Source organism: Muntiacus reevesi, chromosome 3 (genome assembly GCF_963930625.1).
Source record: "Muntiacus reevesi chromosome 3, mMunRee1.1, whole genome shotgun sequence".
Classification (NCBI taxonomy): Eukaryota; Metazoa; Chordata; class Mammalia; order Artiodactyla; family Cervidae; genus Muntiacus; species Muntiacus reevesi.
The window spans coordinates 205257522-205273282 of NC_089251.1; the positions used below are offsets into that span (position 1 = coordinate 205257522).

The 15761-nt window shown below is 33.8% G+C and overlaps 1 protein-coding gene across 1 annotated transcript in view; it reads right to left on the reverse strand.

Moving 5' to 3' along the window:
• The window catches only part of DPP10 (dipeptidyl peptidase like 10), a 707061-nt gene that overhangs the window by 33051 nt on the left and 658249 nt on the right, over positions 1 to 15761 (reverse strand). The window contains exons 18-19 of the mRNA XM_065927825.1: positions 5869 to 5967; positions 5692 to 5761 (exon numbers count right to left, since the gene is read on the reverse strand). Of these exons, the coding sequence (XP_065783897.1) occupies positions 5692 to 5761; positions 5869 to 5967 (169 nt within the window). The remainder of the gene's footprint in view (positions 1 to 5691; positions 5762 to 5868; positions 5968 to 15761) is intronic.

Sequence of the window (15761 nt, forward strand, 5' to 3'; positions counted from 1 at the left end):
CAATACAAAAAGAGCTGTTATCATGAATGAGTTTATAGTTTAAAAGAAGAGGCAGCAAAGCAAATATTGTAACCTAGTGTGGTTTCATGTTACAATAGAGGTGTGCATAGAGTTATATAAAAGTATTGCTTGAAATATTAATAGAACTTTTCCAGTTGGAAAAGGAAACTAAAGGTACTGGAAGATTGTGGGAAAAGATACAGAGAAATAACTGAGAAGCTAGTATTTCCCAAATAAAACAGTTTTCAAAAATATCTAGAGCAGTGAATCTCTCTTTAGAGGGTGGATGGGGTCAAAATGAGATGGAGAGTTAAGTGGAAATCAGATGAAGATTTTTTTGTATGCTGTGTCAGGAAATGTGAAATTTAAATCAACTGGTGAATAATAATGAGAGGATTTTACCCAGGAGAGCCACATTTTCAGATATGGATCTCAGAAAATTCATACCAGCATCAGAGTAGGATAAAAACTAGGAGATGATATAGCACTTAATCACAGAAAGGGAAGCATAGATAGAGAGCAGGGTGGCAGATTAGAATTGACTCATCCAGATATACCATCTTCCTGGTCTGGGACTTGAAGAAGAATGTGGTCTCTTGGATGATACCATAGGTTCAAAGCTCAAAACAAGGCATCTCTGGTATTCAACACTTTAAACAATATCTGTATTGTTTATTGAAAGGAAAATGTGTGTATTAAAAAGGTAGTGAATTATCTTGACTGCTGGAGATGAGTAGCTGGATTATCCAATATATCAATTAATTATATCCTGCTTTTTAACAGATTAACTATACAAAAGAGCTGACAAACTGCTCAGTTCCATTAAAATGACAAAGTTGTAGAACTCTGATATGAATAACACTGAATAAATGATAAAAATACTAGATAAAAATGAGTAGTACTCTCAAATTAAAATGACACAGTGGGGCACTGTGGTAATATCCAAGATCATCTGATTTCTGGACATTATCTACCTACTCACTCAACGCATGCTTGAGTAGTGACTGCAAAAACTAGTTGCTAGGAGGAATACACAAATAAGTAAGGTATCATTTAATATATGGAATATGTAAAATAAAAATTTTAACATCTCTCTCTTCTTAAGTTGCTAAAATATTTCATGATGCAACAATTTCATTCTACAAATTATTTATCTGGATATACACTTCTAAATTGTGGATTTTCCTTCAGAAACATTGGTGCAAAATCTAATGACAGTCAGAAGTTCCCTAAATAGTATGCTAAAAATATCCTCATAAAATTAGGATAAGTTGGAAAAGTAACTGCTGGATCAACATTGTTCAAGATACATGTGAAGACTTTGAACAGAAGGCTGTCACTGTTGGAGGAGGAATAGATTTGTGATTGTTAGATGGGCTGATGAGCATGGTGAAAGAAAGCTTCAGGAAGATAAGACAATAGATAAATAAGAATTCATTATAATTTCAGGAAAGATGAATTCAGTGGGATGGAACTATGTCATAAGAGCATGAGAGAGTATGCTGCATTCTGGAAACGAATGTATTTGTTGAACAGTCCCTGTCTCCCTGCATTAGACCTTTATCAAGGGTGGCATGGATAAGCTGAACATCAAAGAGCAGAAAATGGGAAGACATAAATAAAAATAATCACAATAAACCCATTGCAATTTAGCATAAATAAAACAAATATATATATAGAAAAAAAGAAAATAGGAAGACATGATGATTTCTTGGTACTGAATGCAACTCCTTAGCTTGCTATACTTGTCTTCAGGAACACAGCAAACAAAGAAAAAAAAATTCTCTAATAAATAGTATATCTGTTTACACTGCTTCTTCCCAGACTGTAGGCCTTTACATTCATATTCATCTATTTAACAAATAAACACCTTTAACATCTTTAGCTGTAATATTCAGTCTTGGACTATTAAAAAAATTACAATTGAGTCAGTAAGTTTTCATAAGGTTCCTCTTTGTGTGCTAGCTACTGTGGAGATAAGATCTTAAAAAATGATTACAGATTTCAAGATGCTTGTAACCTTTTTATCTCCTCTCAGCCATTAGCACAGCTTCTTACACATAAAAGCAACATAGTAAATGTGTATTATACTAAATTACATATACAGGATTAGAAAATAAGAATAGAATAAGGTGGTTCAGACAGTAAAGAATCTGCCTGCAAGGCAGAGGCCTTGGTTTGATCCCTGGAAGACCACCGGAGCAGGGAAGGGCTGCTCACTCCAGTATCCTTGCCTAGAGAACTCCACGGATAGAGGAGCATTGTGGCTACACCCCCACGGGGTTGCAGAGTCGGACATGACTGAGTGACTAACACTTTCACACACTAAGAAATAATAATTCAAAGTCATATATGCTGAAATGGATATGGATGAATACAGCATATATACTATAGACTAGGTGGAAATAGAATAGGTATAAATATGAATATGGACTACTGGGTTCTTAGGTACTCACGATAACACTACAGAGAAATACTAGAGAAAGACATTTAGGCATCCGGAAGGACAATAGGGGAGTAGGAAATGCAAAAAGGGTCATGACCACACAGAGGCTACTGAGAAACATTTGTCAAGGCTATGCTTCTTATATTTTCTATTACAGTAAAATATTCAGTTGCCATTGATTCACCTGTACTTTCAATATCATGAAATTAGGTTTGAGTTTCAGAAAATATGGCTACAGAGAGGTCATCAGAGGATCATTTCTTCTGAGGTTCCATAATGAAGACTTAGCAGAAAGAGGATTACAAATGGCTAGAGGCTACTTCCTTCAAGGCCAATTTTCCTTCACCTCTTCAGATTGCTGCAGCTGGTCTCCAATTATGCATTCATTATAGAATTTCCTGGATGTAAATGCATCTCTATGGATGAGGAAGTGATTCAGGGTCTGTCAGGTAATAGATGCACTACATAGAATAGCAATAAAGTAGTGATAGCAAAATCACTAAATCATTTCTTAGCCTCATTTAAGTAATAGTTACTTGTTTTATTATTCTCGACTATCAAATTTTCCACTTATGGAAAAAAAATTATTATTATTTTATTTTTTAGAGTGGAGAGTTTACTTATCACTGAACACAGACTTAATCTTAAGGGGAACAAATGCCCTTATATTATAAACAATCTAATTTTAGATTATAATTTATATAATTTATATATTATATTTATATAATATATATTTATATAAATATAATATAGCCATATATATTTATATACATTTATATAATGTATATATTGTATTATAAACAATCTAACACTTAAAAGACACTTTATCTGCTGCTGCTGTAGCTAAGTCGCTTCAGCTGTGTCCGACTCTGTGCGACCCCATAGACGGCAGCCCACCAGGCTCCTCCATCCCTGGGATTCTCCAGGCAGGAACCCTGGAGTGGGTTGCCATTTCTTTCTCCAGTGCATGCATGCATGCTAAGTCACTTCAGTTGTGTCTGACTCTGTGCAGCCCAATAGATGGCAGCCCACCAGGCTCTTCTGTCCACAGGATTCTCTAGGCAAGAATACTGGAGCGGGTTGCTGTTTCCTTCTCCAACACTTTATCAAATAACACTTAAAAAAACACTTAAAACCATTCTGACCTATATGGATTTCCAAACTTAAATATTTTAGGAATGATCATGTAGCTTAAAGCAATAGATAATTTTTTAAACATAAAATAAAAAACTCCTCAGTTGGGCTTTATAAGTCATATTCCGTGAAACTTCTGAGAATTTAACTCTGAAAATCAAGGAGTTTGGAAAAAGTAAATTAATATTTAGTATAGTCAGCACAAGAAAACAAATGAAAAATAATGAATTAATACTCATTTTTATTTTCTTCATTATCAAAAATAGTAGCAATGTAAACTCTATAGGCCTAACTATATTATTTTAATTGCTTTAATAATGCCTATTAAATAATTTTATGGACACTAAAATATAGTATTAAATATCTATATTGATACTTTTAAATATTAAAAAGACTATTACTATTAATAATAATTATATTTATGTTTAAAATTTATTAAACACTAAGTGCAAATATTTATGCTCTTCCAGACACTATGGTGACATGTTTATCCAAATTATTCCACATTATTGTCTTCAATTTATTTGTAAGGAAGCTGAAACTTAAAAAATTAAGCAGTATACTGGTAAATCTTTGAACTCAGATTAGAACCTAGGGCTATCTTATTCCTAAACCAGTATCTTTACTCTCCTGCCTCTAAAATGACTTGACTCTTTCTAATAAGAGAGTTGAGTCTCGGGTTATTCTTCATAGTCCTCTCATGAACTAAAAGTCACTCAGATCAAAGCACAAATCTGATGGTAGGACAAGCTAGCTGGATTCTTTGACTCAAAGCTACAAAGAGAATTAGAACTCTTGTCTACAATTTCCCCCAAAGTGTTGTTACACTTTTGGGCCAGAGGATATACCAAATGGAAGAACTGTCAATATGACTTCTGCATATGTTAAGTCATGCTTCAAGGAAAGACGCCTACTAGGCTTCTTTCCCATGAGGAGCCTTATTTCTCAGTGAATAAAAAGAACAATCTCTTTTCCCAAAAGGAAGTATAATGAGACAGAAGATGAGGGTGAGAATTTTTTTTCCATTTTGTTCTCATTTTAGTGCCTGAGATATTTTCCCCAATAAATCACACATATACTTCAAATAAGAATTGAATATTCAGCCACAGAAAGGAATGAAATAATGACATTTGTAGCAGCATGGATGCAAATAGAGATTATCATACTAAATGACGTAAGCCAGAGAAAGACAAAAATGTCATATGATATCGCTTATATGTGGAATCTTAAAAAAATGATATAAATGAATTTATTTACAAAAGAGAAATAGACTCACAGAAAACAAATTAATAGTTACTAAAGAGGAGAGGCAGGAAGAAGCATAGATTAAGGGTTTAGCATTAACATATACATACTATTATATATAAAATAGATAAGCAACAAGGAACATATGGAACTATAGTAAATATCTTTTAATAATCCCTAATGGAAAAGAATCTGAAAAAGAACATATATAAAGCTTTGCTGTATACATGAAACATAAATCAACTATACTTCAATAAAAAAAGAGAGAATTAAAAAGAACTATATGAAAGAGAAGTTACAGAAAAAGGAGTTAACATAAGAGCAAATAACAACTTCTTCAGGAAGATGAGAAGAACTTTTTGGGCCTCTGCTCATAAGTGACAAAGGAGAAAGTTAGGTCACAGTATTAGAGTTAAGAATAAACAATAGAGGAAGTAAAACTATTAACTATTGCATTTTCTGTATTATCTGGCTTATTAAAATGAATTGATAAATTGTTTCTATTTATCAAAATATCTAAATTAATGCAATCTGCATAAAATAATGAATTATAATCACAATAGTTATAAAAGTCATTTGTACTAGACACTTTATATGTTATTTCATTTCATCTATAAAGCGGCCTTGACTCACTGTGCCTATAGTTAACAACACTGTATAATACAGAAGCAAAAACAATTATACACACTTCCATATTATTTAGTGGCAGTGTCCTTGGGGAACTCACACAACTGAGAGCTGTCTTGCTTAACTACACACATGGGATTTCCTCTGTTGTTTTTTAATCAGAATATTGGCATGTGGGATATAAAAAAAAAACTAAACTCTTTAGATTCCTTTATTTCAAAAACAAATAAAATACTTACATTATTAACAGAAGAGCATACTGGTTTCGGTCCGTAAAATCTTTGGGAAAGGACAACTGTAAAGGAAGTTCTTTTAAAGAAAGAGCAAAACATTAAAGATGGAGAGTCATTTACATGTAAAACTATAAGGTACAGAGAAAGTTGTTCTTGAGTGATAAAGCATGCACAAAACTTTACCATAGTCGTCAATGTGGAGCATTTTAATTTCTGACTTTACTATCTTCTTTTTCAGGATAGCTTCCTTCAGCATAGAATTGCTTTCCAAAATAAAATATTCTATAAATCAGAAAGGGTAGTGCAAATAATTAGATTAAGAATCAATGCAACACAAATAATTGTCCAGCATTACCATTTGATAGGCACTGTTCTAGGCACTAATTGTGAAAGTGTTAGGTCTTCATTTGTGTTTGACTCCCTGGGAACCCATGGACTATAGCCCACCAGACTCCTCTGTCCATGGAATTCTGTAGGCAAGAATACTGGTGTGGGTTGCCATTCCCTTCTCAATGGGAACATTCCAAACCAGGGATTGAACCTGGGTCTCCTGGATTAGAGGCAGCTTTCTTACCATCTGAGCTGCCAAGGAAGCCCTAGGCACCTTTTAACTTCTCATAATATCGCTCTTGGATTACTGCAGTAGTTTCTAACTGCGCCTCCTTATTTTAGTGAAATTGTCTCCAGTTGCCCTATACTTGGAACGTGTTTACATTTTCAAAATGTAAATCTGATCATTCTACTGTTCTGTTTAAAAATATATTGAAAATAATACAAAACTATCTAGCATCCAATGACTTCAATTCACTGTGGCTGAATTTGAATACAAAATTACTAAGCATGCAGAAAATTAGGAAAACATCACCCTTGATTAGTACAGATTTTATTCAATAGAAAGAATCCAGAAATGCCATAGATGCATGTAATGAATAGACAATGACATTAAAACATATTTTAGATTCCGTGTGTTCAGTAAGTTAAAAAAAAAAAAAACTGAGGATATTAGAGAGAAGTATGAAAAAAAAAAGCAGTTTAAAAAGAAAGAAGTTAAAATTCTAAAACCAAAAAACTGAAAAATTTGAGGCACATAAAAATTATAAAATCTAAGATGAAAAAATACTGGACGGGATAAATAGCATATTAGATACTGCTGAAGAAAGATTAATTAACTATATTTGATAATATATTGATAGACAACATAAAAAATAAAACACCCAGAAAAGAAAAAGAAAGAGACAAAGAATTGACAAAACATGAAGTGAAAGAAGCATCAGTAACTTGCTGGAATTTTGATTGATATGTTAAATATATTGATTTATTGGGGATATTTTATATATAAAAATGGTAAACCCTTTAATCCATAAATAACTATATGTGTGTATACATACATACATATATATATATATACACATATATATATACAATATATATACATATATATATTGGTATGTATATTTGTATATATGCATATATATATTTGAGTCTTTAATTTCTTTTGGAAATGTTTGCTTTCATTTTAGGAGAATGACACATATTTATTACATGTATTATAGCATAGTGTATAGTTCTTGACAATATTTAAAATGGTTATTTTGATCTATTTTTACATTTGCATTGCATTATAGTATATAAAATAGGTGATATTTGTATATTAACCTATACATGTAATAATCATGATAAATTCCTTCATTATTTCTAAAATTATTATCAGCATCATTGAAAAAGCAAGAGAGTTCCAGAAAAACATCTATTTCTGCTTTACTGACTATGCCAAAGCCTTTGTGTGGATCATAATAAACTGTGGAAAATTCTGAAAGAGCTGGGAATACCAGACCACCTGACTTGCCTCTTGAAAAACCTGTATGCAGGTCAGGAAGCAACAGTTATAACTGGACATGGAACAACAGACTGGTTCCAAATAGGAAAAGGAGTACGTCAAGGCCATATATTGTCACCCTGTTTATTTAACTTATATGCAAAGTACATCATGAGAAACGCTGGGCTGGAGGAAGCACAAGCTAGAATCAAGATTGCCAGAAGAAATATCAATAACCTCAGATATGCAGGTGACACCACCCTTATGGCAGAAAGTGAAGTGCGACTAAAGAGCCTCTTGATGAAAGTGAAAGAGGAGAGTGAAAAAGTTGGCTTAAAGCTCAACATTCAGAAAACCAAGATCATGGCATCTGGTCCCATCACTTCATGGAAAATGGGGAAACAGTGGAAAGAGTGACTGACTTTAGTTTTGGGGGCTCCAAAATAATTGCAGGTGGTGATTGCAGCCATGAAATTAAAAGACGCTTACTCCTTGGAAGGAAAGTCATGGCCAACCTAGATAGCATATTAAAAAGCAGAGACATTACTTTACCAACAAAGGTCCATCTAATCAAGGTTATGATTTTTTCAGTGGTCATGTATGGATGTGAGAGTTGGACTATAAAGAAAGCTGAGCGCCAAAGAACTAATACTTTTGAACTGCGGTGTTGGAGAAGAACCTTGAGAGTCCCTTGGACTGCAAGGAGATCCAACAAGTCCATCCTAAAGGAGATCAGTTCCGGGTGTTCATTAGAGGGTCTGATGTTGAAGCTGAAACTCCAATACTTTGGCCACCTGATATAAAGAGCTGACTCATTTGAAAAGACCCTGAAGCTGGGAAAGATTGAGGGCAGGAGGAGAAGGGGATGGCAGAAGATGAGGTGGTTGGATGGCACCACTGAGTCAATGGACATGAGTTTGGTGGGCTCCAGGAGTTGGTGATGGACAGGGAGGTCTGGCGTGCTGCAGTTCATGGGGTCGCAAAGAGTCGGACATGACTGAGCAACTGAGCTGAACTGAATTGATGTGGATTCCATATTGGTTATTTGATTTCTGTTTCGCTTACAAGTATATCCTCTGCAAATAAAGGTAAGCTTTTCACCTATATTTCTTTTTCTTGCCTTATTTAATTAAGTCTTCTAATACAATGATACAATTAGGCCGTGATAGCAACACTCTTTACTTTTACCCAGTCTTGGGAGAAATGCATTGTCTTCAACATCAAGTATTAATATGATATCAGTTGTAGTATTTTTGTAGATAACAATCATTAAGCTAAATCATTTATTTCTTTTTTCGTTATTATTATTACTTCATTATTATTATTATTGTTTTCATTTTTAATCAAATAATTTTTTTTCTAAACCCTTTGAGTTGTTGACAGAATAATAGAGTAAGTTGCATTGATTAATTAACAAGTGTTATAAGAATCATGGATTTCTCAGGTAAACCCCCCATATTCATAATATATTACCCTTTTATAAATTATTAGATTTTTGTTGCTTGTATTTAGTTAAGGAATTTTGCATCAATATTCTGAGAAAGATTGATTTTTTTGTCCTTATTATATCTATTTGGCTTTGGAACCTAGTCAATGCTGGTTTTAACTTTCCCAAAAGTTTGTGTGATCTTGGTATTAGTATATTAAATATTGCTCTGAATGAACCAGTGAAGATATTGGAACGGGAATTTTCTTTTTGGGAAGAGTGGTAGTGGTGGTTTAGTTGCTCAGTCGTGTCCAACTCTTGTGACCCCGTGGCCTGTAGCCTGCCAGTCTCCTTCTCTGTTCATGGGATTCTCCATGTAAGAATACTGGAGTGGGTTGCCATTTTCTTCTCAATGGGAAGAGTACTAACTGTGAATTAAAAATTTTAGTAGATAATGGGATATTTATATATTGTACATATTCTTCTTTGAGTGGTTAGCAATTTTTCTTTTAAGAAATTTACCCATTTTATCTAAGATGTCAAATTCACTACCATTAAAACTACTTATGACATTCCATTACTTTCATTCAAATGTCTGTGGAAGCTGTTATTATATCATCTATTTCATTCATGAAAACGATAGTGCACTTTTCCTTTTATGGTTCTATCTAAAATTTTATCAATTTTATTTATTCTTTCTAAAAAATCTTTTGGTTTTTATATGCTTTTGTCTACTGTCAATCCATTTTCTATATCATTTATTTCTACTCTGACTTTATAAATTCCTTCTTTCAACTTACTTCTATTCATCTACTCTTCTTTTTCTAGTTTCTTAAGGCAGATTCTTAGATGATTGATTTTAAAGATCCCTTTTTTATAAAATAAGAATTTAAAGACATAAACCTGTTTCTAGTCACGATGTTTTTGTTGTTGTTTAGTCACTAAGCTGTGTCCAACTCTGCGACTTGCATGGACTCTTGCCTGCTAGGCTCCTCTGTCTATGGCATTTCCCAGGCAACAAAACTGGAGTGGGTGGCCATTTCCTCATCCAGAGGATTTTAAGTATCCCTTATGGCAGAAAATAAAGAGGAACTAAAAAGCCTCTTGATGAAGGTGAAAGAGGAGAGTGAAAATGTTGGCTTAAAGCTCAACATTCAGAAAACTAAGATCATGGCATCTGGTTCCATCACCTCATGGGAAATAGATGGGGAAACAGTGGAAGCAGTGTCAGACTTTATTTTGGGGGGCTCCAAAATCACTGCAGATGGTGCTTGCAGTCATGAAATTAAAAGACGCTTACTCCTTGGAAGGAAAGTTATAACCAACCTAGACAGCATATTAAAAGCAGAGACATTATTTTGCCAACAAACGTCCATCTAGTCAAGGCTATGATTTTTACAGTGGTCATGTATGGATGTGAGAGTTGGACTGTGAAGAAAGCTGAGTGACAAAAAATTGATGCTTTTGAACTGTGGTGTTGGAGAAGACTCTTGAGGGTCCCTTGGACTGTAAGGAGATCCAACCAATCCATCCTAAAGGAGATCAGTCCTGGGTGTTCATTGGAAGGATTGATGCTGAAGCTGAAACTCCAATACTTTGGCCACCTCATGCGAAGAGTTGATTCATTGGAAAAGACCCTGATGCTGGGAGGGACTGGGGGCGAGAGGAGAAGGGTCCGACAGAGGATGAGATGGCTGGATGGCATCACCGACTCGATGGACATGAGTTTGAGTAAACTCCGGGACTTGGTGATGGACAGGGAGGCCTGGCGTGCTGTGATTCATGGGGTTGCAAAGAGTCGGACATGACAGCTACTGAACTGAACTGAACTGAAACTTAGATTAGTTGTGTTTTCATTTGGCTCAAATATTTTCCAATTATTATTTTTCTAATAAGTAAATTCCTCTTTGATCTTTGTGTTATTTAAAGATGCAAGTCTGATGACAAAAGATTCTTAGTTTCTATTCTTCTTGATTCTTTATTTTGACTTTATTTTTGAAGGATATTTTCAAAGTTTGTTATTCTAGGTTGGTTTTGTTTTGTTTTGCTTTCCCTTGGTATTCAAAAGATTTTTCTCCATACCTTTATCCTGATAAGAAGTCTGCAGTCATTCTTGGCTTTCTTACTGTGCATGTGATGTGTGGATGTCTTTTTAATTTTGTATCCTGCTTGAGATTTGCCGAGCAATTTTATATTTTTCATCATATTTGGATTTCGATGATATTTCATTAAATATATTTTTCCATTCTGAGTTTAAAATATTATAGATTTGGATATTAGCCTGTTAAGTAGGCTCTGTTCATTTCTTTCACCATTTTTCTCTGTGTCTCGAAGTTTCTATAGATAATGTTTCAAACTCACTAATATTTTCTTCTGCAGTGTTTAATTTGCTTGTAATATTTTTCTGTAAAGTTTTAATTTCATATATTTAAACTTAAAATATATTCTATTTAATCACTACATTCATTTTTTCTTAAAATCATTCAGTATTTTTATAATTGCCAATTTATTGTACTTGTCAAAGAATTCCATAATTTTCATCATATCTGAATCTGTCTCAATTTACTGGCCTTCTTTTTCTAGTCGTTATATTTGCTAGCTTCTTTGCATAACTAGTAATGTTTTATTGGATTCTAACCATTGTGATATTTATATTGTTGAGTTATAAACATTGTTTTCTGTTCCTGTGTAAATTGTGAGTCTTTGTTATAGCAGATGTTTAAGCTATTTGGAGGGCAGCTTAATTATTTAAAAGCTTTTAAAAATATTTCAGTTAGCGTGAGTTTGAATGGCCCTTGTTCTATGACTTGTTGAGCTGCACTACAGACAGCATGACTTCTGGGATCTCTTCTAAACATTCCGGTGTTCTGATTAGTTGGAACTGTAACATAGCCCAGCACTGTGTGAGTTCCGGCTTCCCCAAGCTCAGAGTGTCTTCCCCTGCATGCTCAGCTAGGTGTTTTCAGCAACAGATGGAAGATGGTCCCCCACGGCTCTATGCAGACCCCTGGTGTTCTCTCCCTGTCTGCCCGGATTCTGTTCCAGGGTTATCTACCCTCCCAACATTCCAGAAGCTTCAACCCTTCAGAGTTCCAGTTTCTGTCTCCATTGTGCTTCTGAGGTACTCTTATACACTTATTTCATTCTTCCTCATTACACTACTGCTGCTTCTGCTAAGTCGCTTCAGTCGTGTCTGACTCTGTGCGACGCCATAGACGGCAGCCCACCAGGCTCCCCCATCCCTGGGATTCTCCAGGCAAGAACACTGGAGTGGGTTGCCATTTCCTTCTCCAAAGCATGAAAGTGAAAAGTGAAAGTGAAGTCGCTAGTCGTGTCCGACTCTTTGCGACCCCATGGACTGCAACCCACCAGGCTCCTCCGTCCATGGGATTTTCCAGGCAAGAGTACTGGAGTGGGGTGCCATTGCCTTCTTTGCCTCATTACACTAGATTTCAGAAAATAAGTCTGGCCAGAAAGCCAGGGCAATTGCAATGTTAATCTCACTTGTTTCCTTTCATTTAGGAATCAGGACCCTATCATGACTATTGTCCCAAGTTTGAAGTGTTATTTCATGTATTTTACACAGTTTTTTTTAAAAAAAATTATTTTATTTTATTTTCCTTTCTTTCTTTTAGCTAAAAGGCCATGTTTACTTCCATCTACTCTGTGGCCAAATAAGAATATTTATTTTTTATTGTCAATGGCTTATCTTTGATACTTTATTGTTAAATACAATTTCCTTAGGAAGAAATATAAGGCTTTCGCAATCTGGCTCCAACCTGCCCTGTAGCCTATATCTTTTGTTTTTATCTTAAATGTTTTGTTCCAGCCACATTGAACAAGTTTTATCTTGCAAGTGTAAATATTTCATGTGTCATGATTGTGCATTCACATTCTTTCTTCTAGAAATGCTTTCCACTGGTTTCCCCCTTTTTTGAAAGGGGCCCATTTCTACAAGAGAAATTATTATATTCTATTACAAGCATTACATTTTCTGATTCTTGCTTTGGACTGAGAATTCTATATGAATTTCAGACACATCAAACCACCTCCCCTGTAAATAAGTACCATTTTCTATAATACAAATTTGGGAAATTAGCTGATTCCAGAGATTTCTTCTATCCCCTTAATATAAGAAATTTCTGATTATTAAATAATAGTATATTTTCAAGGAATCTATCCCACTCAACTATAAAATTTAAAATGTGAACATTTCAACTTTATATACTTTCATTAAGGATTCAGTACTTATAATATTTAAGACCTGTCATAAAAATGCACTTAATAAACCTAATCATAGATAAAAGCATTCATTTTGGATTCAAAAGAAATCATCTGATATTTGTTAACTACATAAGCAGAAATTTTTAGACTATTAAATTTTTCCTTTATGCCTTTAACTAGAGATCATTTTATTGGATAAAGATTTTTATACTGAAAAATAGTTTATAGTATTAAAATGGCTAGTTGACTAAGTGAGTTAGAGGTATTGATACGAGTCCAATATACGAATAATTTATCATGGTTCCTTTTTATTACCAAAAATGAAGGGGAAAAATTAAATTACACGCGATAAGAGGTAGCTGAAAATTTTACTTCTAAATCATCCTTACGGGGAAAAAATCAATCCATGGTCACAGAGAAATAAAATCCTATTTAAGGAAAAAAATACAAAAGATAATAAAATCATTTTCAAAAGCAAACAATTTTTTCATGATATATTCAGAAAACATATTTCATATGAAGTTTTGTGGAACTTTATAAAGAGAAGACAGTATTAGGACATGATATAATTGTGGGACTGAGGAAGAAAAGAGGATAAAGTGAGAACAGAAAATTGGGAAGAAGGGAAAAGGGGAGAGATAAGAAAGTAGAAAGGAAGTATAAGGAGGGATGAGAAGAAAGATACACAATGCAGAAAAAAGAAGAAAGGAAAGAGACTACAAGTAAATTAAAGTAAAAGAAATAAAACATAAATGCACAGTTAACGGGAAAAATGAAAATATAAAAGAGGAAAAGAATCATAGAAATATGAGACAAAGGACTTTTGAAATACTAAGTAAGATTTTGCATATTTATACATTTTCCAAGTCACTGAATATTTTAATGAAGGGTTCTTTTTCATTTTAAAGGTAATATATGTTCATTGTAGAAAATTAGGAAAATACTCAAGAGAAGAGAACAAAAAAAATCACCTGAAAGGCTGCCACATAAATGCAAGACTTTTTACTGCTTGCAAATGTTGACTTCCAGAATTTTTATATATAATTTTAAATACTTTTTTAAGTGGCATAAATATTTGAATTGAACAATCATTTAGAAATATAACTTAAGCAGTTTTGAATAATTGACTTTTAAAGACATATTTTTATTTTTAATCCTAGTGGGGAACTAGTGGCAAATTTATTAGAACAATTTGATGAAATTTTAAGAAAGGACCATTTACAAATATAAGAAAATGGCACAGGGATCATAAGGGAGTGTAACACAACGCAGTGCTCCTGAGAATGGTTTGGTGTGTGGGTCCTAGAGAGAGCAGTTACTTGGAGATGGTTGCATGAGAGACTTTCACCCGAGTCATAGCAGCCGGGGCGGCTGCACAGGGATGATGCTGGAGACACACAGACTCCAAAGCCACTTTTCTGCTTCTGTTCGGTCACCTGTAGGATTGCATTAGCTGAATCCAATTGGCAGTAAATAGCAGCAGAACTTAAGTCATCAAAACAAAATCCTTCTTGGGTAGAGACCATGGGAGAGAAAAAACAGTTAAGAGTGGCTCTGAAAAGACTAATGAAAGATATTCAGAGCTCAAGTTAATACTCCATTAAAGTTTATTTACAAATCCCACCTTTTATTATGTGTGTTTTTTTTCCCTATAATCAGTAGTATGTCTATAATTTTCTCTATTTAGAATTATCTCCTCAGTATAAACCAATAAAAAAGAAAAATATAGGGTAAATGGATACAAAAGATTTAATGCTTATGGCTGTTTTTTTCCAAAAGAATTACTGTACTTTATATTTTTACCAGAAAGTTATAAAAGCCTCATTAGCAATGCAAATTTTTTAAATATTATTAATTTGTTAGGAAAAAATATTTGGTAGTGTTTTACTTTGCATTTTTGGATAACTGGTGGGTTTAAAGGTTTTTCACGTTTGTTATATATTTTCATTTTTTCAATATACTTTTCATGCTTTATTCTACTTCATGTGGTCCCCAAATGAGTTATGATTAATTCATTCATTTAGCAAGGGCTTCCCTGGTGACTCAGATGGTAAAGAATCTGCCTGCAATGCAGGAGACCTAGGTTCCATCCCTGGGTTGGGAAGATTCCTTGGAGAAGGGATTGGCTACCTGTTTCAGTATTCTTGCCTGGAGAATGGACAGAGGAGCCTAGTGAGTTACAGTCCATGGGGTTGCAAAGAGTCAGACTTAACTGAGCGACTAACACTTTTCACTTAGTTTAATAAAGATTAACCTGAAGATTCATTAACCCAAAGACTTAATTACAATCAAATTTAAATTTTATATGAACAAATAGTTGTCTTTTGAAAATAAAATCAAGCACCTGATTACTGTTTACAGTCCCTTTTTTTTTCTTGATCTTGAGACTAACAGAATTTACTTATGAAAGATTTGCCTTAGACAAAAGTGTGTCACAATTTGTAACAAAAGTTACTAGACAACATCGACTTTTAACAATAGAATACAATTAATTAAATTCATGTTGGAAATTTTTAAAAAGTCATCATTTTGACAGAATATGCAATGTAACACAAATGGTTGTTTATCAAGTAATTCCTGTGTTGCAAATATATCTCATCCTCACAGAAA